Source organism: Mastigoproctus giganteus, chromosome 11 (assembly GCF_048544385.1).
Source record: "Mastigoproctus giganteus isolate SK-2022 chromosome 11, ASM4854438v1, whole genome shotgun sequence".
In the NCBI taxonomy this organism is placed as follows: domain Eukaryota; kingdom Metazoa; phylum Arthropoda; class Arachnida; order Uropygi; family Thelyphonidae; genus Mastigoproctus; species Mastigoproctus giganteus.
The window spans coordinates 83093204-83119122 of NC_143585.1; the positions used below are offsets into that span (position 1 = coordinate 83093204).

Genomic DNA, 25919 nt, shown 5'->3' on the forward strand with positions numbered 1-25919 from the left:
GGTGGCATCAGATTTGCTGTAATGTGTCTCAGAGCACTGATGGGTCCTCACCATGAAAAGTCTATGGGGGGGGGGGAGAACACAAAAATAATTTCTTTGGTTGAAATTGCACAGAGTTTGGTAGGAAAGGTTGGGACACGTTCCCTGTCCAAAGTTACTATTGCAGCACGTTGAAGCATTTCCCTAGTCACGGGCCAGATCTTAGCGCAGCGGCCGCGTTATACCGGAGCACGTGCAGTGAAGTAAGTAAGTGTAAGTGTGTTTAGGGTCAAGCGGCACCAGGGGTTTCCCCCATCTCCGCGTAGTTTACATTGTGGTGTGTTACAGTACTCTGTAAATACCAGAGATTTAAAAGTGTATGGGTCTTGGATCATTTAGTGTCGTGTACCGTTGTTCATCTGGTCGTTTAGCCGCTGAACCCCAACTGGGGCCCAACGTTGCCCCACTTACCCCCCGTGTGGGAAGACCAGGAACCCAGTAGCTTATATATATTCTGGCAGGTCCTGCCACCTAATTTCCTGAGATTTCGGTGGCTAGGACCTATAAAAAAAAACCGGGGGCAAGCCAGGAGAGGTTAATGTGGTTCAGTTTTCAATTTAGAAGTCGTTAATTTTGATTACTTGTGTGGGGTTTACGCTGGCGTAATAGTCAAAGTTGGGGGAAGAGACTGAAGACTGGGGGGTAAGACAGAAGTATGGGGTCGATAGGGAAGGCAACCCCAGGTGGTCAGTAAGGCATGCCCATGCCTCACCAGTCAAAGTATATGGGGTGGTAGAGTGTATTTAGTGTCAAGCGGCACCAGGGGTTTCCCCATCTCCGCGTTCCTTTCATTGTAGATGTGCCAGTTCACTGGAAAGGGCAGAGATTTAAAAGTGTGTGGATATTGTATATGTATAGTGCTATGTACCGTTGTTCTTCTGGCCATTTAGCCGCTGGACCCCTGCTGAGGCCCAACGTTGTGTGTTGAGTGTGGACTCAGCCCCGTGGAGGCAGGCCAGGTATATCAGCATTATAATTAATTACTCTGGCAGGTCCTGCCACCTAATTTCCTGAGATTTCAGTGGCTAGGACCTAAAAAAAAAAAAAAAAAAAAGATTTGATCTTTCGCGTGGGGGGGGGGGGGGGTTAAGAGCGCTAGGATTTGAAAGGCCGAAACTATTGGCAAACAGTAATTTGGACATGATTAAATTTGGACGTGTAGGGCAATCGCTTGTGTACAGATAGAGTAGGGGAGGGAGACTGAAGGCTGGGGGGGAGAGACAGAAATATGGAGTCAATAGGGAAGGAGACTCCAATAGGTGTCAGTGGGGCATGCCCATGCCCCACCAGAAGGAAAAATGGGGGTGGCGAGGAAGGGAGGAGACAATAGGACAGGCACCTCCCCCCCCTTGCCAGGGAAGTGGAGTGGAAAGAAAGCCAGGAAAGAGTGCCCAGCTCGGTCACCAGTTGGCGCACTTGGCAGCAAATCTGCTGTTCAAGGTGGGGAAAAAGATATGGGTCCAACGAAGCAGTCGGAACCAGTTCCCCGATGTCATTCATTGGCTATGTGTCCATCCAGGTAAGTTGAGGTCAGTCACATTTATGGGTTATATACACGACCAGAGTAGTCTCGTGGAGTGTCTCTTTTACATCCCGAATGGGTCTGGTCCGTTGATCCTGTTTCCATCATCAGGAAGGGTGGTCTAGTGCTGCTTATAGTCCGGTTTTGTGGAAGTTTAATGTCTGCTACAAGGCGTACTGTGCCCTTAGTTCCTGATCGCAGAACAGGTTCTTCTTCTGGCAAAGAGTTCCTGTGCAAATCTGGTGAGGTTCTTATATTCTTCGCTTTTGTCCAAGAGATGATGCTCCTGGCCTCGCGGCACGTAGGTCAATCTTGTTATTAGATTTCCACGTAGGTCCTCGTAGTTTGTACATTCGTGCATGAGGTGGGTCCAGCTTTCCGGTTCGCCATATGAATAGTTGGGGTTTTGGAGGAGGCCCAGAGATGTTAGTTTCTCGTTGAAGGGGCCGTGACCCGTCAAAGAGTAGGTGGCATATAGGCCTGGGTGGAACCATACAGGTAGTTTTGGGAAAAACCTGTCTACATCAGGTATGAAGCGTCGTGTCACCTCTCCTTTGGTTGAGTCTGTCCACCTGTTTTGCCATTCCTGTTTTAAGTGTGCCAAGAGCCGAGCCTTTTCCATTTTTATATTGTGTGTGGGTTCAATCGTAAAGCCCGAGTAGGTCACAGAGATTCCTTTTGATATGTAGTATGCTAGTCCCCATCTGATCACTTCGAGATCCAGGGGTAAGGATCCAGTAAGAGCCTGGAGCGCCTCCGTGCTCACAGTATTGCAGGCTCGGGTTGTTTTGAGCAATATTGTTCGTTGTGTTGAGTCCAGTATTCTTTTGTTGGTGGTCAGTCTGGTTCTATGGTACCATATTGGTGCACCGTATGTGATCGCTGGGAGAAAAGTAGTCTTGTAGTATAGCAACATGGTTTGTTTACTCAGTCCCCAGTCCTTGCGTGAGACTCGCTCAATCAGGCCTGAGTAGTTCCTAATCTTCGTCCTGAGTTGCCTGAGATGGGGTTGGAATGTGAGCTTGCTGTCAAAAATGATCCCGAGGTATTTCATTTGTTGGGCGAATTTGATTGTAGCGCAATTTATTTTAATTTGCGGTGGCCTCCTTATGTCCAATGTTCCCTTAAGCAAGATGTAAGTCGTTTTGGCAGGCGAGATCTGTAGAAAGATCTGTAGAATGGGGTGGTAGAGGAGGGATGAAATAGGAAGACCATCGCTCCTCCACCTGCCAGGGAGAGGAAAAAAGGTACCAGGCAAGGGAGCTGGTACAGATCGCCATTTGGCTACATGACAGTGAGGCTGCATCAGTCGTAGTGTAGTCATAAGATCATGTTCGGTAGTAGAGTCACTCGTGGGAGAGTGTCCCATCCAAGTTGAATGTCTTTGTTTTTGGTTCTCTATCTTCAGTTAGTATATTTGTCAGTTTCACTTAGATCTCATATTTGTTGGTACATAGGCAGGGTTTCTTAGTAGACAGCTAGTAGCTTCCACATAAGTATCATTCTGGGGTGTTGTCTGAAAGGATGTTTTGATTTGTTATCTGGCTGGTCGTCTTTGCTCCTCGTGTATTGCATTTAGCGTTCTCCTTCTTGAGAAGAGTTCTTGAGCGAAGTTGGTCAGGGCTCTGTATTCCTCCTCTGAATCCAGTAGGTGCCCTCTGGGGAGGTATCTTATACACGTGATTAGAATACACCTGAGATCCTCGTATTGCGGACAGTCGTACATGAGGTGTTCCCAGGTTTCGATCTCTCCACATGTACTGCATGGGTCTTCTACAAGGGTGAAGTCCATTAACTTTGCGTTAAAGGGCCCGTATCCAGTTAGCAAGTATGTTGTTTGCAACCCCGAAAAGAACCAAGTAGGCGATTTGGGATAGATTTTTTCAAGTTGCGGCAAGGAGGAATCACCTTTGTGGGTGATTGCTCCTTTGGTTGTTTCTTCCCACCTGTCCAGCCATACCTGCAGCAGGTGAGACTGAAGCCGGATCTTTTCTGCTTCATGGTTGTTTGTTTGGTCTATTGTAAATTCCAGGAAAGTGGTGGTTATTACCTTAGTAGAGGAGTCCTGTTCTTGCGATTTCAAGATCAAGTGGAAGTACTGCTGCTATCACCTGAAGCGCTGGGTTACTCACCGTTCTGCAGGCGGGGGTGGTAACGAGCAGGATGGTGCGTTTAATTGCATCCAGGGTTCTCTTATTTACGACCAATGCAGTTTTGTCGTACCAGATTGCTGAAGCGTATGTAATTATTAGGAGGAAGGTTGTCTTGTAGTATAAGGCTAGGGTACGCTTTTTGAGTCCCCAGTCTCACCTTGTGACCCTAGCTACCATGGCAGAGTAGTTTCTGATCTTTTGTCTTAGGAATTTGAGATGTGGTTGGAAGGATAAGTTATTGTCTAGTATGACACCCAGGTGTTTTAGTTGACTAGCAAACTTGATAGTTGTCCCATCAATCTTAATATGGGGTGGTCGTCTCAGTTGCAGAGTTCCTTTAAGCAGCGCCGACGATGTCTTTGTCGGCGACATTGTTAAGAAATTCTTCTTGGCCCACTGTTGGAGTATCTGCACGGCCTGATTAGCTAGGATTTCCAATTGGGCTCAGGAGTTTGCTTGCACTGTCAAAATCAGGTTATCTGCGAAGGTCTGCACCTCCCACTGCTCCTAGGTCCATTCTCAAGAGCTCATCAAATACGAAGTTCCGGAGGAGTGGGCCCAATACAGACCCCTGCGGACATCCTCCGTGTACTGTTCTTGCGATATTTTTGTATGGAGCGTTTATCTCAATTTTTCTTTGTGAGAGATAGGTTTCAATGACTTTATAGAGGTTGATGAGTACTTTAGCTTCCCTGAGTCTGCCCAAGACGCTCGGCCACCAGAGTGAGTCGAACGCCCCGGCAAAGTCAATCGATATTACGAGGAAATACTTGTTGTCACATTCTTTGACCTTGTTAATTAGGTTTCTGAGGGCTTCTGTGGTGGAGGATCCCGGTTTAAATCTAAACTGATTCCGCTAGGAGGCAGAAAGTGTGAGAAACGTGGCCAGGCTAAACAAACTTATCATCAGAGAGTCCGACTAAGAAATCAGAGTGCCCGAATCCTACAAGCCGAAGGATTTCGGGCACTCTGATTTCTTAGTCGGACTCTTGATGATAAGTTTGTTGTGGCCGTTTTCCATTTTGTTGGGAATTTCCCTACCTCTAGGCATCTGTTGAACAGGATCAATAGAAGTTGTGGTGTGTATTCTATTAATTTTTTAAGTATTTCGGGTTCTATCATGTCTAGGCCGGGACATTTTCTTAACCGGGCGGCAGCAGCACTGAGCTCCTTCATGGTGAAGGGGACTCCATGATTTGCGTATTGTAGTTCCGGTTTTCTTGACAGAGATGATTTTGTTCCTGTAGAGTTGGGACCGCCGGTTCCTTGAATATGGCACTCAAGATGTTAATGTTGTCCACCGATTGTTCCCAAGTTGTTGTCATTTGACCTTGTGGAGTTCGTGTGGTAGTCACTATCTCCCCAAGGGTCATCGTTTCTAGTTGTTGTCACTAAGCGTTCCCAAGTTCGTTCCTTACTTTTCCGGATGGTGTCCGTGTATCGGTTTCTGGCTTCCCTATAATGTTGCCTGAGGGCTTCCACTTCAGCTTCTGGCCACGTCCTGCTCGCTCGTTGAAACTCCTTTCTTCTTTTGCTAACCGCTTTGTGGAGGGCACTGATTTCCGGAGTCTACCAGGGGATGGCTCCAGGTTTCGGGTTCTTCTTTTTGATAGCTTCGTTGCTTTGTATCTGTGATTATTTCAGTTGTCCTATCTTGCAGTACGGTCCGGGTCGGCTTGCGGGTCTAAACTTCCTTGATTGCATTCCACCGCTTCATTCAGTAGGTTTCTGAAGAACTCCCAGTTGGCACTGGTGATAGCGTATCTGTTTATCATCTGCTTGGCTAAGTGGTGTTCTTGTTAGGACTCTAGTTATCTTGTAGGTTATGACCCGGTGGTCCGAAGTGGTCCACGAATCTTCGACCCTCCAATCAGTCACGAACCCAGCAAGATTTCTTGATGCCAGAGAGATGTCGATCGTGGCCTCCCACAGGGTATTACAATATGTTGGCAGCTGATGTGGCTGGTTTAGAACCGTAAATTGGGAGCCCATGAGGAAGTCCTCCAGAAGTTGGCCATTTCTGGTTCCTCTTCTTTCTTGTGTAGTACTATGCCATGCTGGCGAACGGCAGTTGACATCCGCGCCGATAATAATTTTTTGGTTAGACAGTATATCCAAAAGCCGTTGTAAGTAGTTTATTGCGAAGGTTATTTCGTCTCCTGGTCGACAGTATAGCGCTACCACGTAGAAGGCGCCCAGGGCTGTGATAAGGTGTGCGCATACGGCCCAGGTCGTGCAGAACTGCGTGATCCTGATGGCCGTGATGTTCTGATTTCTGAAACCCATGGCCGCCCACGGGGTATCCTCATCTATCTGAATAATTTTGAAGTTCAGTGGATAGCCCCTGACCAGCTTTTTATGTACATATGGCTCCTGGAGTAGTATAATGTCTGCATTTTCCTCCTCTGCTTTTGCTCTGACCTGGTCGGCCACCGCTCTGGCCCGTTGTGCATTTGTCTGGAAGATCTTTATCATTGTAGAATTAAAGTTTTTAATTCGTGTCCCCATAGTTAATTCTTCCTTGGTAGAAATTCTTGGTTTTCAGATAGATCAGGCATTTCGGGTCTCTGATGGAGTGATTATGGTCTAGTTTCTGCGACTTACAGTTTGCGCATACAGAGTCTTGGTTTTTGTTTGGGCAAGCGTTGTAGTCGTGCCCCTTTTCAGAGCAGTGACCACATGTCTTGACGTCCTGGGCACATGTGTGGGAGGTGTTGCCGAACTTCCAGCATTTGTAACACTTGGGAACAGATATATGCTCCCAGAAGCGACAGGATCCCGAATCTATGTAGATTCTTGGTTGACTTCCTATTACTTGCAAGGCTTCCGGCACTAGTTCTACTATCCAGTTATTGCTGAAACCATCCCTTGATTTGATGGCGTATTTAGGAGTTATTAATTGTTGCGATTTCCTTTCCGGATATATCCCCTGGAGATTTCTTTGATATATTTCCTCTGTCAGTTCTGATGCGGTAATATCTTTTTTTACATCATAAATAACTATAGATGGCCTCTATTTTTGGGTGGCTCCGCGCTCAGTCCAAGGATTGCAATCTTTGGGTTTTCCATTAATTCCCGTGCTGCTTCTTTGGTCTCTGTCTCTATGACTATACCCACACATCTCATTTTCCTAATTCCCTTTACTCGCGTGTGCTTTAGGTCTTCTTTTAGATTTGTTATTATTTTCGTTTTGATTTCATCTCTAGTTTTTATTTCTTCCAGGTTTTTTGGTCTTAGGATGACCAAATTTGGCATTTGTTTCAGCGTTTTTCTCTTATTCTGCTCTGTCCCCCGCTGTATCAGTTGCAGTAGTTGTTATTGTATTCCTCAGCGCTTCTGAATAAGAGAGAGAGAGAGAGAGAGAGAGAACGCCGCGGCATTTGTTTTTCTGTCTCTTCTAAGTATACCTCCATCTTCGCTTTCATCTTTTCATGCTCCACGTGTTCCTTGTTTAATATTGTCTCCAGCTTGGTCCATAAGGTGACAATCTGTCCCCTGAGGCTAGCTGCGACTCTACTATTCTGGTCCTTCAACAGGTCATTCAAAGCAGTTCTGAGGACGAGCGACTTCTCTAGTACAGTACCTTCGGGCAGAGTCGGGTTTAGAGGGATGTCCAGTGGTCTGGTGTCTTCATTGGGCTGTTGTGAAGCACAGCCTTCCTGGCCCTCCTTCAGCTCACAATTTACCTGAACTGTGTACTCTTCTTGCTTAGTGCCAGCTTCAGCTTGGCTTTGTTTACCAAGCTGGTTCCTATGTACGTGGCTGTCACTGACGTGTCGCCTTATACTGCCGTTATTTAAAACTTGTGGTCGTGAAGTAACTGGATTAATGGAGGTTACTTTTATGACAATGAAATACTGCACCCCACGCAGTATTTCATTGTCATTACTTTCCCCTAAGTTCCCGTGAGGCAAATCCTTAGTTCGGAGTGCCTTGGAGGTCTGGATGGTGTCTATACAGGGTGTTTCAGTTAAACGTTTCAGAACTTCTAAGAGGGGTAGGGTACATCCTGACAACTCGAAATCATATAGCAATGTGGGGTCGGAAATGCTTTCCTGAAGCGGTGTTGTACACAGAAGCACCATAAAGAAAAGAGACCGTAAGTGAGAAATCGTTTTAATAATACATGAAAAGAAGCAAAAAGGTACATGGATTAAAGTAAGTGTTCGAAGTTTCTTCCACGGGCTACAATGCACGCCTCACATCTCCGACGCATGGACATCCGAACATTCTGGAATACTCCAGGCGAATTTCGAATTTCTTCGGCAGCTACTGCGATTCTTGCAACCAGCTCCTCAGAATTGTCAACAGGGGTGTCAGAAACTAGCGATTTCGTATGACCCCAGAAATAAAAATCAAGACATGATAGGTCGGGTGACCGAGCAGGCCAACGCACGGGACCACCACGTCCCGTGCGTTGGCCTTCGAGATCACCTCATCGGACCTTACCTGTTACCGTGTCGTCTAACCGGACCTATCTACTTGATCTTTCTGCAGCAAGTATTGCCACAACTTTTGAGAGATGAACAGATTTCTGCATCGACGCAACAGACAATGTGGTTCCAACACGATGGAGCCCCTGCTCATTATAGCGGAGATGTTCGTAACTACCTGGATGTCACATTTGGTCAACAGTGGATCGGACGTGGTGGTCCCGTGCGTTGGCCTGCTCGGTCACCCGACCTATCATGTCTTGATTTTTATTTCTGGGGTCATACGAAATCGCTAGTTTATGACACCCCTGTTGACAATGCTGAGGAGCTGGTTGCAAGAATCGCAGTAGCTGCCGAAGAAATTCGAAATTCGCCTGGAGTATTCCAGAATGTTCGGATGTCCATGCGTCGGAGATGTGAGGCGTGCATTGTAGCCCGTGGAAGAAACTTCGAACACTTACTTTAATCCATGTACCTTTTGCTTCTTTTCATGTATTATTAAAACGATTTCTCACTTACGGTCTCTTTTCTTTATGGTGTTTCTGTGTACAACACCGCTTCAGGAAAGCATTTCCGACCCCACATTGCTATATGATTTCGAGTTGTCAGGATGTACCCTACCCCTCTTAGAAGTTCTGAAACGTTTAACTGAAACACCCTGTATATTTCTGGAAATTCAAGAGATGTGACCGACGTTTGGGGAGATTTGCAGTATTGCCCTAAAAAAATAACTCCGGGATTTTGCTGGCAGTTTATTTATGTGTACAATCTTGCTGCAGGAACGGCAAATAAGGTTATTGCACCCGGTGCATTTGATATGCGAGTTTGAATCGAGGTTTTTTTCCGTTCTACATAGGTGACAGAAACCAGTCTTGCTGTAACCACGTATACGCTTGTTTACACTTGACATTGTTTGGTTGTATATTTCAGCGTGGCTAAGAACGGAGACAATGATTATCAGTCAACAGAGGGGTTGCAGAAGTTCTCTAGGGATGCAGATTATTTCGGAAGGACTGAGTGCAAGCAGGTGTATAACTGGAGGCGTTTCGTCGCGTCTAAAAGGCGCACATTGGCAGGTTGTTGTTATTTGGTTTTTAGGTGCATTAGCAACTAAGGCCATATTGCTCCGGGAATATGCGGTGGTCATTCCCTGACCTTTCCGCATCCTCCGTATTTGGTGGTGACGGGCCCGAACCCTGGTCTAATCAAGAAGCGTGTGCTACGCACTGCTGCCCCTTCCCACCTGGCTACGGAGGCGCCCATTGGCAGGTAGGCAACAGCAAAGAGATAGGCAAAATAGACATTGAGTCTGGCGGGCCTAGCAAGTCTAACTAAGAAAGAATACAATGAATGGAGTCCGCCATTACGTACTACAGTACAAATTGCTATCCGAAAAGTGGATATCACTAAACAGCGTTAAAACTAATTAATTTCAGTTAAATTTAAGAGTACGAATTAACACGCAGCTACATAACTTGCCCCCATTCATTTTATTAGTGTATGTATAAGCATCGTGTCCTTGTGGGTAGGTAGCACAGTTGGTAGAATCGCCGTCCTCCCCATACCGAGTGTTTTCACTTGAGTTCGAGTGAAAAGACTTGAGTTCGAATTCCGTCGATGACGTGAGGAATTTTTATCGGCATTTTTGACAGGGTGCCTAAATTTGTCGGTGGTAGAATGGTGTTTTTTTTTTTTTTTTTTTTTTTTCTATCCAGAAAAGAGAAAATCATCAGAAAACACACACAATTTACAGACAAGATGTACAGCACAATATGGCCTTAGTTACTGATGCGCCTACAACAAACAGTAAAAGAGTCCTTGCATCGTGCTCTGTACTAATAGTAATACTAATCCCAGGATGGATCTTATGCGCAAAACCAAAACAAAAAATTCATATAAACATGTGTTGAAAACATTTCCTGTTTGGGTTACAACTGACGAAAAAAGGACAAGCAGTAACGTTTGTAACATGATAAAGATATTATATACAAATATGAAATTTATATTAAAGTATTCAGAATTTCGGACTTTTATATTGCATAATTCTTCACCCTTAACTAGTTGAATACTGCGTCCTCGCAGAAACACTTCATTTACTAAGATTTCCTGTTTACTGGTAGGTTGAGGATATAATTTAGTTTAATTTTATGAATGAACACGGTACTTCCACTTCACCTGTGTATATTAATATATACAGAAACTAAAACTTTGGACTCATCTGAAGCGTATCTTAAGGTGAATTCATTTCAACTGTGTTACTCTAACTCCATAAGTGTATATGATTTATATTAGGCGTTCTTTCGCTCACTGCTTTCTCTGCCAAGCTTCTGCTAAGCAAATATATTTTATTTAAATAAAACATGTACCAGAAGCAACGGAGTTAACAGTATCGTATGAACCGATCCGTTAAAAGGCGTATCACATTTCTAAGGTAACTGAAGCGTGAGACGTTATCGTCAAATCTAAATGCAGCTGGCCCAAGAGAACCCTCGTGGTATTAGTATGTATATGCCCGCTAATGGTGACTAAGTACATTAGGTGCTCACTGGCGAGTGTTATCGTTTCCGTCGTACGCTCTGAGGGACATCCCGTATGTCGAAGCAGCGTGACATCGTTAAACACCCATACCAGCGGTCCAGGTGATCGGTGCAGATAAAGTCTCACACGGCTCCGTAATTCAGTCTTTGAATGGCGAACGAAAGTAGCCTGTCTTTATCTTCTCTAGACAAAGTGTTGCAGTTCTTCTCTGTCTCATTTTTATCCATCAATTCCGCCCGTTTTAAATTATTTCTTTCACTTCTTCTCCCATGCGTTGATGCTTTAGAAGAGAAAGAGGAGGAGATCGAAGTTCTGATGCACAGAAGTAAATGTTTGATACAAAGTTGAATTCTCAGATGTTGAAAAATAGTTAACTTGTCTTTTGTAGTTTAGTTTTTGTAGACTTTACTTAGAAACGCTGTCATTTTAAGTAAAAGTTCTTTCATCTTTCCGCATATGTAGACGCCTCCATTTTTTATATATATTCTTTTTTTCTGCTCCTTCCTTCCTATAAAACACTATAGCCAAGAATAATATTCATCGGGTGTTCTCTTACATATGGTAGCTGAAGAATCTTGAAGAAAATGCTTGGAAATATTAAATGTATGATTTCTTAGGATTAGGAGTTTTTGCTTCTTTTTATTGAAAGTTTTCCAGAACACACACACCCTTATAGAACAGCTGTTCTCTTCTGTTACGTTCTTTCAGTATTTTTGTGTCGAAAATAAAAGTAGATAGTTTGAGATAATATATACTGCCGATAGCTATTGCACAAATTTCTGAATGGTCCCGATTTCATAAACTGTGTACATGTACTGTGGATGGAAGAAGTTCAATTCACTATAGCAGGGATTATTAGCTTGCATAATCACCAAACGTGAGTGTTGGAAAATCCTCACGTTATTACAGTCATCGTTTCAGCATGAGTTCATTGTAAACGTTTGGACAGGCATTTTGAGAGACAAGCTCAACTCGCTTATATGGACATTTATATTCGCCCTTTATCATGTAAACACTCCTCATCAGGCCTGGTAGTAGGGGTAGTAGTAGTAGTGGCATGTGATGCAAGAAAGCAAGTGTATGAGCTTATGCAGCATCAGCCAAAAAAAAAAAAAAAAAAAAATCACACCATTCCCCCCAAATGCCTGTCCAGTTCCTCCTTAAAAAATTTATTTAACCTATCAACTTCCACAACGACAGATGGAAGTTTATTCTAGCAATTAACCACCCGCTAGCTAAAGGCAAATTTCCGCACATCTATTCTACATGTCTTTTCTTAATTTGAATTTATGCCCCCTTAGGTTCGTAATCTGAACAATGGTTAGCATCCCATCAGAATTCAGCGTGCTCAACCCATTCAAGGCCTTATACACCTCAGTCAGATCACCGCACAGGTGCCTAGTCTCCAGCCACTGCAATTTGCAGAACTTAAGCCTCTCTGGGTAAGAGTATCCCTTCATTCCCCTCACCAATCTTGTTGCCCTTCTCTGTACACGCTCAAGAAAATCTACATCCTTGCTAAAATGAAGCCTCCAGACCTGTACGCAGTACTCAAGGTATGGCCTGACCATTGCTTTATATAGAGGGACAATCACCTCCTTTTCCCTACTAGCAAAATTCCTATATATCATTGACAAAAACCCCATGACCTGCCCTGGCAGCCTGCCTGCATTGCTCAGAAAACTTCATATCTGACTGCACAATTACTCCCAGGTCTTTTTCATTTTTTACCATCTTAAGTGTAGTACCACATAGTTGGTACGCTTCTCTGGGGTTACTTCTACCCATATGCAGTACTTTGCATTTGTCAAGGTTAAACTTCAGTTGCCACTTCTTAGCCCATCTGCCCAAATTATCTAGATCCTCTTGCAGTAGCACACTGCCATTACTGTCATTAACAACCCTGCCAACCTTTGTATCATCTGCAAACTTCGACACTAAGCCTGATATACCTTCATCAATATCATTGATAAATATGCAAAACAACAGAAGACCCAACACCGAACCCTGTGGGACTCCACTAATAACATTAGTCCACGAAGAGCAGCACCCATTAATTACCACCCTCTGTCTTCTCCCACTCAACCACCCTTTTATCGATTGTAGCAACTTACCCTTAATACCATTCTGCTCCAATTTGTACAATAGTCTTCCATGCGCAACAGTGTCAAAAGCTTTCCTGAAATCCAAATATATGATATCAAAATTATTTTTTGCATCCAGTTCCTTTGTAAACCACATCATAATATCCTATCAAATTTGTCAGACAAGACTTTCCCTTAACAAACCCATGCTGTGTCTAAATTACCGCTGCAGTCTTGTCTAGATGATCCTGCAATGCATCTTTAACCAGTGACTCCATTATTTTACCCCGAACCGAAGTTAAACTAACTGGTCTGTAATTACTCGTGTTACCCTTCGATCCCCCTTTGTGAATTAGGGATACATTTGCACATCTCCAGTCCGTGGGTACCTCCCCTGAGTCCAAGGATGCTCTCATAATTATGGCTAAGGGTTTGCTTAGTTGCTTTGCTGCCTCGTTTAATATAACTGGATAGATCCCATCCACCCCAGGTGCCTTTCTTATGTTTAACTTCAATAATTTCTCCTCCACTTTTCTCTCAGTTATTACAAAATCATCAAGCACCCTGCTACAATTTGATAACCTTCTGCCATTTTCAAACCTTAATAACTCCTCATGTGTGAATGTAGATGCAAAATACTCATTCAGTTTGTTTGCTATCTGAGCAGGATCATCAACAGTCGAACCATCGATATCAAGTGGACCAATCAGATTATCACTTTAGAGTTTATGTAAGTAAAGAAATCCTTGCTGTTTTTCTTAGCATCTTTTGCCAAAGATTTCTCGTAATCTGCCTTTGCCTGCCTAACCTCTTTTGTGACCTGATTACAGACTAGCTTTTATCTGCCATAGGCTTCTGAGTCGCTTGATAATTTATATGCATCCCATGCATTTTTCTTCTCTGTCACGAGTCTCATTAGTTCATTTGATAACCATTTAGGCCTAAACCTTTAACAATATTTCTTAATAGGTATGAAACTTTTAGTAGCATCCACGATTAATTCCTTCCCACTTAGAATTTACTGTTGGTAACATCGTCAGTTGATCCCACTGTACAGAATTTAAAAACTGTCTGGGACCACTGTACTCACCTTTACGGAAGCAAAAACCCTTTCCTTTACCCCTGATGGTAATTATATCTTTAAGTAAATCCCACATCAGTCCAGTGTGATCACTGCCGCCTAGTGGTTCCTTTATCTGCAAATTCTTAATACACGAATGATCACTGCTAATAACCAGATCAAGAGTAATACCCTCTCTGGTTGACTCTCGAACATGCTGCTGCAGAAAACAATCATCCAATAAATGCACAAAATCTTACTAGTGTGTGAGTGACCAACCACAAGTTCCAGTCAATATCTGGGAAGTTAAAATCCCCCATTATAAGACATCCTGATATACTAGCTCACTCTATTTCTCTGTACAATTGTTCATTGTACTCATTCGAGTCATTAGGCCTATAACACACTCCTACTCTTATTTTTGCTTTCGCAGTTCTTATGTCACACCAAACTGATTCAATAGTGCACTGTTCATCTATATCAACTGGATGCACTTCTTTTGATTTGCTGTTTTTCCTAATTAACAGCATAACACCTCCTCCCTTCCTATCATGTCTATCCTTTCTGTACACATTGTACTCCCCAAATTCCAGTTCTGCATTCCTTATATCTGTGTGACATCACGTCTCTGCTATCCCAACAATTTCCGCCTTTGATGTCTTGACTAACACTTCAAATTCATCAAATTTATTTACTATACTTCTATCATTGGTATACGTGCAAGTATACATGTACCTATTCTTATTATTAGTTACCCTAACACATCCCATATACCTACCTGTTTCACGATGACTGCCATCAGTCCCTGAAACCCCCAGCACCCGTCGCTCCGGGTCGCTACTTATTCTAATAGAAGTTGTGCAAGAATCACCTTCGCCTCTGCCTGAGCTACTTTTAACCTTTTAGTTTGTGAACCCCCCCCCCCCCCGCTAGCAGTTTTACGACTCACCTAACACTGCCTCGATAGCATCAGCAAATATTCTTGCACCCTTTCTATTTAAGTGTATCCCATCCCTGTAGAATCATTCTCTCCTGTTAACAAGCACAGACCACGTTGAAAAAAATTCTACCCCTTTAGCCTTGCACATTCCCTCCAAGGCCGAATTGATTGACAAGGCTCTCATCATATACTCCCTCCTAACGTGTCTGGGCAGAATTGCAGACACTTTCAAATTTAACCCTGACTCACGACTTTTTTGCAACATTGACCTGTACTTGTTAAGTAAATCTGTAGATTTCCTACTCTTAGGCGGGTTAACTTGGATCCCGCACTCCAATTGACAAAAAATAAATAATAATAATAAATAAATAATTGCAAATAAATATGCAACTTTCCAGATGGAAATTTGATCGAGAAATGGGCACAAAATGATAGGAGAAAGTCGAAGGGAACTAGCGATATTATATTTTGTTGCTGGTAGAGTTTTCAGCATACTCAATGATACAGTTTGTGAAGGAAATATTGTCACCCTGCTGCAGTCTATAAATTGTTTACCAATACAAATCTACTGAGTGTTTCTGTGACTGTAGCATCTGGGGAAAGCTTTTTTGCAACTAAACCACATGAAAATTTATGTCTGTCAACAGCGGATTATTTTGGTAGCTGTATGGGGGATTGGAAATAATTCTGCCAATGAATTACATTTTAATGAAATTATTGCCGTTTTTGCATAAGTAAATTTCACCAGATTTATTTATAAGATATTAGATTAGAATGTTAGCTGTGTAGATTTTATACTTACCAGTTTAAGAAGTTTTACTTAATTATTTAAATATTTTTTGGAAATAAGTAAATCATTATTCTGGTCTAATCCTAAAAATTTTACATTTTCGTTTATTTTAAACCAATTTTTTGACAAAAAAGTGAACAAAATAGTTCGCATTCTAAGTGATAGTTGATGCTGGGGGGGGGCAGGAAGTCAATAGGATTTGATTCAAGCTATGGGACCGACCGGTGGGGGGGACACCGTCAACATGTCGCTTTGAATCCTGCAAACTGTAAAGCCAAGCTTTTCACTTTTCCCTTTGAAGTGGGAAGATGTTTCTCTTGAGAAAGCATGCATGTAATTCTCGAATATGCGCCTCATAATATGTGGAAAACCATGCGGCTACAATAGATGCCACGCCCTCGTGGTAGCACAGTTAGTGGAATCGCCGTCCTTCCCACATCAGATGGAAAAGACCTGAGTTCGAGTACCGTCAATGACGTGATGAATTTTTATGGGCTTTTTTCACATGGCTGAGTTAGTCGGTACCAGGCGAGATAGCATGGATTTTCATACTAAAAACTGGAGTTTTTCGTCCAGAAAACAGTAAATCGACCACAGAACACGCGCCTGAGACCAACTAAATCAGCCATGTGAAAAAGGCTCTAAAAATTCCTCACGTCATCGACGGAATTCAAACTCAGGTCTTTTCGAGCCCGTGTTGGAGGACGGCTATTGTGCCAACTGTGCCATCACGAGGGCAATATATGGAACAATATGGCCTTAGTCGCTGATGCTCCTAAAAACCTTACTACTACAACATATCACATTCTTATTGTAGCTCAGATGTTAGAACATGGCTGAGGGTTTACACTATTTCCAAGGATTAATTAACCATTGATCAGTCCTATCAATTTTGATGCTGTGATGCTGCATGATGGAGAAGGTTTATGTGCAAAAAGTCGCAACATATTTTTCAACTTCTCTCCCATAATTCTCATCGCTATAAAGGATTTTTTAATGTAAATAGCGATATAAAGTAACCGTTGAGTTCATCTGTAACATCAGTTGGTATAGGTAATACCATCACACATTCATTACATAAAGGTCCGATCCGGTTTGTCCATCTGTTCTTTGCATATATGTGAAGAATTCGTTATCCTCACTCTTTGCCATCAATTTCTCATAATCTGCCTTTGCCATCCTAATCTTTTCTGTGGCGAGGCACTATTACAGATCAATTTGTAGCTGTTATAGGCTTCAGCTCAAGTAATCTGGCAACTTCATTATTCCTCCAACTTGGAATCCTTTTTTTGGCTTGCTCAGTGAGATAGCCACATCATTAATATTCAGGATGGCAAGGCATGTCATCGTTGTTTAGATGATTCTTTGAGATGGCGTGCCTTTGGACGACTTGAAGCCAGGCAGAGGTGGCACGTTGGCTTAATATGTCACACAACGTCGTCTCGGCACTATGGAAACGGTTTCTTCTTTTTTTTTTTTTTTTATGAAAACCCCAAACACGAAAGGTATCAAAACCTATAGTACTTAGTACCGTGCATGGGTTGAAGGAGAAGTATGGGGGGAGGGGGATGCCGAAAACTTTGCTCTAGAGACTTAACATGGGTTTCACCTCTGGCACTCCATTAGAGTGCAGGATGATAAGGAGGAACAACCTATCTTGCAAACCCTCATAAGGGTAGGATTTTTCGTCGACACCTTCGGTTGTGAGTTAACTTTTCACCTATTCACCATAGGATGGGTCAAGTGCCGCTGACACCTTCGGGTGTGGGATGCCAAATGGCGCTCATCTTTGCACGGTTCTCTCCCCTGCAAACCTTTTCTTTCCCTGGGCTTGCGTGGATCTCCCGGCCCAGGGCTGTTTAACCCTTGGTTCCTTCCCTGCCTCCCTCATCTGGAGGACGCCTTCTTTCCTCGTCCTTCCATCTTCCTCCCCGCTTTGACTCCCACTCTTACACTATCACCCTTGCTCATACGTCTTTTTTTTTTTTTTTTTTTTTAATATATATATTTCGTCCAGGAAGCTGTCGACGCTAGCAAAGACCAGCCAGAGAATGATGGGCAGGCCTGGCGCACTTCCTATTGGTGGTGGCAGGCAAAGTATCGTCCCACTAGGGCTCTGCGACAAAGTGGCCAGAGAAACAACAGAATCCAACACAGAACCCAACTTGATCCCTCACATTTCGAGTAGTCGACTGGTCTCCCCACTTGGCAAAGCGGTGCAATAAAAGGCAGGGTACTCACATACCTTGAAACATTCCTCATTATTGACTCCTGGACCAAGTTCTCCCCACTGGACGTGACACATCTCATCAAGAAGAGACCTAACATCGCTCCCTGAACTTCACTATCCTATCTTGGACTCCCGGTTTTGACTTCCCCATTATTCATTATCATGGACTACTGGACCAGCCTTCAGAATGGAGTCCCAATGACGACACCTGGACTAGACCTTCCCCCGCTGGAGCCTCCAATGTGATTTCCACCAAGTTGTCGGTTCTTTCTGACTGGCAGTGCTGGCCATACCTACCCTGCACTTGCGGGATATCTTTTAATTATTTGTGGGGGTTTCCTCTCCCCCGCCACCCCACTCTTCACTCTGGTGAGGTATTGGGCATGCCACACTGTCTCCAGGGGCCATCTTCCCTATCGACCCCTTCCTTCTGCTTCTGTTTCCTACCCTCCAGTCTTCTGCTTCCCCCTTTACTTTTCTCTTACATAACGGGTTTCTCCCTTTTGCGTGTGGCGGCTTTTTTCGTTATCCCCCCACCATCCCACTCTTCTCTCTGGTGAGGCATTGGGCATGCCACACTATCTGCAGGGGCCATCTTCCCTGTCGGCCCATTCCTTCTGTTTCCTACCCTCCAGTCTTCTGCCCCCCTTACTTTTCTCTTACACAACGGTTTTTTTCCCCATGCCCCACAGGCCTAAATCTAAATACTGTACATCAAAATTATTGCCCGACCTATTAGTCCCTAGAACAAGTTATCAGCGAACAACCCTACGCTCTGTTAAAATTACAACCGTTGCTCAAGAAACAGCGATCATCTCATTCTCAAATCTGGTCCTAGCCACTGAAATCCCAGGAAAGTAGGTGGCAGGACCCGCCAGAGTACTCTAGCATCAGGGGTACACCCGGTCAGCCTCCCCGTGGCACGGTGTGGTAACATCGGGACCGACTAAGGGCTTGACGGCTAGACTGGAAGAACAAAGGGCACAACACAATATACTGCACAAGACCACCACATACCTTCAAATCTCTAGCCCTATACATTGTACACTCGTGGAAATGGGAGAAATCCCAGAAGCCATTAGACACTAACATACCTTACACCCTACAATATTATACCCATAGAATATGCTACACACACTTCTTGCGTTTACAGAGTTTTATATACTTCACAAGAGTGTTGATGGCGCAGCTGTGAGAGACTACCAATGGCGCAGCTGTGAGAGACTACCAATGGCGCCTTACCCTCAAACACTATGCCGCTATGGAGGCAGTTTCAGGAGACAGGAACCATTACAAGAAGAGCTGGCCGAGGGCTAAGAAAAATACAACAGACCTCTATCGCTATAACAGCAAAACGCAACACTGCGACGTCCTGTAAACTCTCTTTTGAGATTGCTGCGGTATCCAGCTTCTTTAAATTGCTTCCGTGCATGAAAATTTTTGATTTTTTGCGTGTATAGCAAATCTCGCTTAAGAGAGGAAAAAAAGCAATTTTTCATAGAGAGAGAGAGAGATCGAAAATATGCGGCCATCAGTAAAAAAACGTACTGATTGGAGTTGGTTCATACGCTAATATATGCTTTTCTATTTCAGGTTCAGCAACTAAATAGTCTTTAACAGACATCGCTAAGATGAGCCTTGTGAAGTCGTCGCCTTTTACTTCGCGGACCAAATCGCTTCGAGAACGATTCGGGTCCAAACGGAGCTATTCTGAGAACTTCAAGGATCCTCCAGTGACAGCGGGTTCCGGACAAAAAGATCCAGCTCGGCCAGTGCGTCCGTCACTGCCAGTCGGCCTAACAGAACATACTCGGATACGCGGCTTAACAAATTTGAATGATCATTTCAACCCTTTTTCCGTCCTCCCCGAAGAAACCTACTGCAGTGCCCTGGATATCAACTGTGAGAAAGGAGATCCACGGTTTCCATGGCAGCGAGATGCGGCTGTTCAGTGTGATATATCAGCGTTTACTGATGAACAGAGCGGTGTTTCCCGACGAAGTAGTAATTATTTGATCCCAACACCTCGAGAGACACCGCCTCCACCTGTTATTGTGACTGAACAGAGACGAGATTCCTTCCTCCCGAACTTATCCATTTGTGCTGAAGAAGATGAAACTCCCGAGCCAGCCTCTGACAAGAAATTCAACCAGAAAAAACCTTCCATGCTACAGAGGACGCTGTCAGAACGAGGAAGAAATCGCTGTCTTGTGCATCAGATGTCATTTGATGAAACTCGTGCACTCCAAAAGGCTAGACTCTACGTACCCCACCATATCCAAACCCTTACTCCTAGCGCAGAACTTCAAGGATCAGTAGACAAAGATTATCTATCCCATGAATCCTTAAAAAGCGAAGGCACGAGCAGTAATAACAGTAGTGCACCGACATCACGGACAGCATCACCTCCCAGCGACTCTTCACCATTAACTCCACCTCCTTCTACGACTTCAACATCGTCGTACAGTAGTCGAAAATTAGGCTGTCGAGAGAAAAGAAAGCTGTCATTTCTTCGTAAACAGACCAATTCGGCACCAGATTCTTTTGATGATGGAAGTAATCCACAAACGCCTGAAAGAGCCGAAAGACCTACTCTGGGATATTTCAATTTTGACAGCATGCAACGATTATTGGATTTATCGATGACTGCTGCAGCATCTCAAGTTGAGAAAAGAAATCTTCTAGTAGTTCCAGGTAGTGAGTATCCCTTTTGATTAAGTTTTTAGGAATCAATTAAGTTCAGTTGAATTCAGTTTTAAGATTAACTTTTTAATGCTGAATCAAACAATTTTTGTCCTTGCAAATGCTTTTATGGGCCTTTTTCACAACGTGGTTGAGTTAATCGACCTCAGACGAGGTTAGCATGGTTTTTCTCCCGGAAACTCGGGTTTTCCATCCGACAAACAGCAAATAGACTACAGAACGCACGCATGCACTTTACAGACATAATATATACTGCGCAATATGGCCTAAGTTGCTGACGTGCCTAAAACCCTACAAACAACCAACCAACCTTGAAAATACTGAATGAATTCTCAAGGATATAATTCTGCACTCAAATGATAAATTCTTAAAAGTCTCTTAATGATAAAATTTTAATTTTATCTTTAATTCCAACGTTTCAATAATATTACTGGTATTCAAGTTGGTAGTTCTTATCGATGCCAGCCTCTATTAACTGTTTCTTTTTATGTTTTGTTAATCATTATCCAAATAAAATGCTACGATCATTTATTACTGTTCAGAATGAATTAAAATACCAATCATTTCTATAAGAAAAAAATTTATATTTTTAATATTAAATTAATATCAATAATGTAAGCACTTAAAATGTAATATACTGTTATAAGTTACTGTTTGTATTGCGGACAGAGAAACAAAGTGGCAAAAATATAAAATTTGCAATATTCATTTCCAGTGTAAACACAAAATAGAAAACTTCGAGGCGTAATTTATTTTATGTAATAAATTATGCCTCTTGATAAATATTGCTTAACAGTTTTGATTTGTAGACTCGAAGAATCTAGCAGTCACACACATTTTAATCAACACAACTGACATTAGACAAAAAAATCAGCCAGTTACATTTATAAACGTAACTAATTAGAGAATGGATTCAAGGAGCTAATCAGGTTGCAGTTTTCTTTGATATTTGTAAAAGCATGTACATATTTCAAAATGGGGTAGTAAAATATTAATAATGCTTTTACCAGAAGGTGGGTTTTTTAATATTTCTGTCGTTTTGCCATTTGAAAAAGAAAATTACCCAGAAACAAACAAACAGAAAAAGAAAAAGAAAGAAAGCTCGACAGAGCAAATGTCATACCTAACATGAAAAAAGGTGCACTGAATATGAAAATAAACTCGCCCTTAATCTCTGTGTTATGCATTTTATTTTTACTGAAAATGAATGATCGGTGGATACATAAATAATTTTTTAAACAGTTCTATTCATTCATTTAACATGTACAGTATATCATTCCTCATTTTAAATAAATTATGTGCAATGTGCAGGTATGACCTATAATGGTCGTATCACGAGGCTTTTTATCCTCAAGTTCTGAGAAAAGTAAATTAACTAAACTTACCGGTAATTACTTTTGATTAGATAGCTTTGCCTAGATCAAAGAATAGCATCGCGGAGAAACATCCCCGAAACGTATGATTTTTAGACCCTGTTGTAATAGAGACAATTTTTATAGGTGGTTTGCGGTCATTCACTAGCTATTCCATGGCACATTCTTGTTACAATTCTAGCCCTTCTCATCAACAAACTATTTGTCTAAAAATGCACTGGCCACATAATCAGTCGGTATCACGAATCAAGGATATGCAGAATGAGAGAGAAGACGGCAACTAGCGAATGGCCTTCAACTTCGTTTAGAATTTCTCTCCCATATAGTAATAAATAGATTCTAAACACTACACAGGTGAAGAAGAATTGTGTTATTAAGAAAAATTTTGTTATTGGCAGCAGTAAGGCCATACCGTCACATAATCGTACTGATTGTTTCGAAAAGCGATTGTATTTGTACCAAATATCGCGGAAGGTTTGTCATACCAGACCATCTTACGACATCAGTTGTTCCAGATTACAAAGAATTACGGATTTGGGTGGCTCTAGTGTATTTAAATCATAATTTCATGATATTCACTTTTACATTAGTAAATGCCCTCTACTTTTATCATTTGCAGTGAAACAAATAAAAAGTTAAAGAGCTAACTTTGCTAATCATTATCAAAACTCACCCTTGAGTGCTACTTAAATTTTTGTTTTCTTTCTTTGCTTGCGATAGGTGTTACTTGTAGCTGATTAAAAAAAAAAACACTAAATAACACTGTGAAAACTTTGATTTTAATGGGTATGCACAGGGATTATTTGATAAGTTTCTAGCCTAGCGTAGGAGTTATATCTGATTTTCACTTTAGACTATTTTTTCAATGTAGTCTTTTTATAATTCAGTGCATTTTTACAGCAATGCCCCAAATCCATGATTCCAGTTTTGTAGTAGTTTTGTTGAATGTCTGGGGGGGGGGGCGTAATCGCCTAACGTTATCTTTTTGCCTGGCTAATCATCCGACCGAAATTTCCTTCCATAAAAGTTCGTTTTTAGTCGAGAATATGTGGAAATCAGATGGGGCATGATCTACAGAATATGGTCGGTAGGGCACCATTTTCTTGCAACATTTTCTGCAATTTCAACAATTGCAGCCATAGCAACAGCCCATGTGTGAAGTGGTTTTTATCCTAGTGAAACAAAATACCTTTAGCAAGTTTTCCTGGCCTCTCCGACTTGACTGCATCTCGTAATTTAGTTGCTAAGTTAGCATAGTGTTGTTCGTTCATTTTTTGTCTGCGGGAAAATAATCTACCATTATTATCCTTTTGAATCCCAAAACTAGTAACGAAATTTATCTATCTAGGAATACAGGTAAATAGTTCGCGATTAACTCAAGAAGTGGAAAAACAAGCATTAAAAATAAATAATATAATTTGTACATTCCAAACATTAATCAGGTGCTAAAGTTAAAATATATAAAGCTATAGTAAGACCTATAACAACGTATGCAGCTGACACAAGAAGTAAAAAAAAAAAAAAAAAAAAAAAGTAAAGTGCAGCCATTATCAACCCACTGCGGGATGGAAGCCTCCTCAACAATTCATGCTGAGGGAAATGGACCATAATCTGCCACGGTGGTCCATTGCGGGTTGGCAGATCGACCGTATTCAGCAGTCAGGGGCTTGAACCCCGGTCTACTCTAAATGCGTGTGCTACTGCACTTCGGCTCCTGGCCACTCGGCTACGGAGGCACAAGAAGTACAACAGCACAAATAAATAAATGAAACAATAGTAATGAAAACTTCCAAGAAAAATAAATAATAAACATTAAGAGATAAAGTTCAAATTGAAGAAACATTGTAAAATACTGTTATCGAGTGGATATATATAATAGCTTAAAAAGAATGAAAATAAGCATTTAGAAAGAAATGGATATTAATGGTAGGTAAGCAAAAATATTAAAGAAATGGGGACGTATAGACAAACGAAGTAGAAAAAGAGCAAGAAGAGAGAAAGATGATCTGTCTTAAACCCAGTAAGCAGCATGCTTAATGGGAAAGGAAGAAAAAGAATCCCAAAAAAGGAGATGCGACGACCTTGCCTGTCAATAGAATCAATATGTATCCATTATTTTGACTCTGATTGGCAGTGATGAAGCCATAATTTTTTCCATTTATGCAGTCTCGAACTTCAATAATAACAAGCTTCTTCTTCTTCTTTATCTTCGCCTTCTTCCCACATTTATATGGGGTGGGCATTTCCGTCCTTAATTATTTTCCTCCATTCCTCTATCCTCTCTCTTTTAAATCCTCTGCCACCTTGTCCTTCCATCTCAGTTTAGGTCTCTTCCTCTTCCCTATCATCTCCAACTTTTCACACCTCTTCCCCACATACTCCTCACTTCTTCGTTTCACATGTCCAAGCCACCACCTCAATCTAGATTCCTGCATTTTTCTACTCAGAGGCCCACCTTAACCGTACCTCTGATGTAGTCATTTCTTATCCTGTCCTTCCTCGTCACACCACACATCCATCTTAGCATCCTCATCTCCGCCACTTCCATCTTCTTCTCCTGGTCCCTTGTAATCGTCCATGTCTCAGTACCGTACATTAATGCGGGTCTAACCACAGTTTTATACATTCTTCCCTTCATTATACAATTTACTTTCTTATCACACAGCACGCCACTAATCTTTCTCCAGTTCAACCATCCACATTGCACTCTATGCTGTATTTCTGCACTCAGTTCTCCATCCCTCTTAACGTTCGATCCCAGATACATGTAATTGCGATTCCATAGTCTTGCCTCATATTCCCCCAAAAGAAACATTGTGATAAACTTGGAACCGCTACTCCGATCCTTTTTAAGACTTTAGGAGTTGGCTGCGTTGGTAGCACGGTTGGTAGAACCGCCGCCCTCCCACACTGCGTGGAAAAGACCTGAGTTCGAGTCACGTCGATGACGTTAGGAATTTTTATGGGCCTTTTTCACAACGTGGTAAAGTTAGTTGGTGTTAGGCGAGAGTAGCATGGTTTTTTATACCGGAAACTGGGAGTTTTCGTTCAGCAAACAGAAATCGACCACAGAATACACTCAGTTTATTGACAATAATGCAGAGCAATATGGCCTTAGTCGCTGATGCTCCTAAAACCCTACTACAACAACTTTTTCAGAATATTATTCTGAACATTTTTTTTTTTTTTTTTTTTTTTACAAAATTTCATGTCAACAAGTCAATCCGCACCCCAAAAGAGAACTGCTATACAGATCCGACATCACGACTATTCATGATGTGAACATGATGGATGACAATGATAAATACTTCTTGAGTACAATATAGAAGTTTTGTCCTTTTACTTCTGTTACTTGATAATCGAAAGCACCTGAAATATAAAGCAATGAGCACTTGAACTTGTTTCTTGCTAATTTCAAATATGAGAAATTGTGAAATATCTAGCTTTATTTTCATAAAGATATAGAATTAAAAAAATTAAATAGTACTCTTCAGAAGAAGAACATCGTGTAAGTATTTCGAAGATAATGTATTCTTTCCTTTGCTTATTCTTTTCACGAATTTGAAGAAAATGTGTTTGGAAGTAACAAATATTGATGAAACGGAGGGTATGAATTTTTATACATATATTTTATTTTTTGTACAGATTCAACGAATTACATAACCGATTTTTGCGAATTTTTCGATGATTGAAATCTCTCGATTACTGATCGTTTGATTATGTCCATCAGTTGGGCCGTAATACTCCTTCCAACTCCCATGTCTGTAGTATAAAAACGTGTAAATCTCTGCGTACGAAGAACACTTCAGATTTTCGTTTGTAGTAGTAGTAGATTCAGTTAGGAAGTTTAATCACAAAAGTGAGATCTCACAGCTTTATTATTCATTCCATCAAATACATGTGGGATAACCGAAAAGATATTAAACAGATTAATTCAGACATGGACACGGAATGTTTCTTTTTCTTATTGGGGAAAGAATCCTTATGGGATTTGTTATGATATAGAAATAGGTTTTTTTGCTGGTGACTAGTTTCTCCAAGGATTTCTTTCATT

The 25919-nt window shown here is 42.0% G+C and overlaps 1 protein-coding gene across 1 annotated transcript in view; it reads left to right on the forward strand.

The window, feature by feature from the left end:
* Positions 1 to 25919, forward strand: part of LOC150078196 (uncharacterized) — an 881600-nt gene that overhangs the window by 423144 nt on the left and 432537 nt on the right. The window contains exon 3 of the mRNA XM_090385307.1: positions 19383 to 20486. Within this exon, the coding sequence (XP_090241433.1) occupies positions 19421 to 20486 (1066 nt within the window). The 5' untranslated portion in view covers positions 19383 to 19420. The remainder of the gene's footprint in view (positions 1 to 19382; positions 20487 to 25919) is intronic.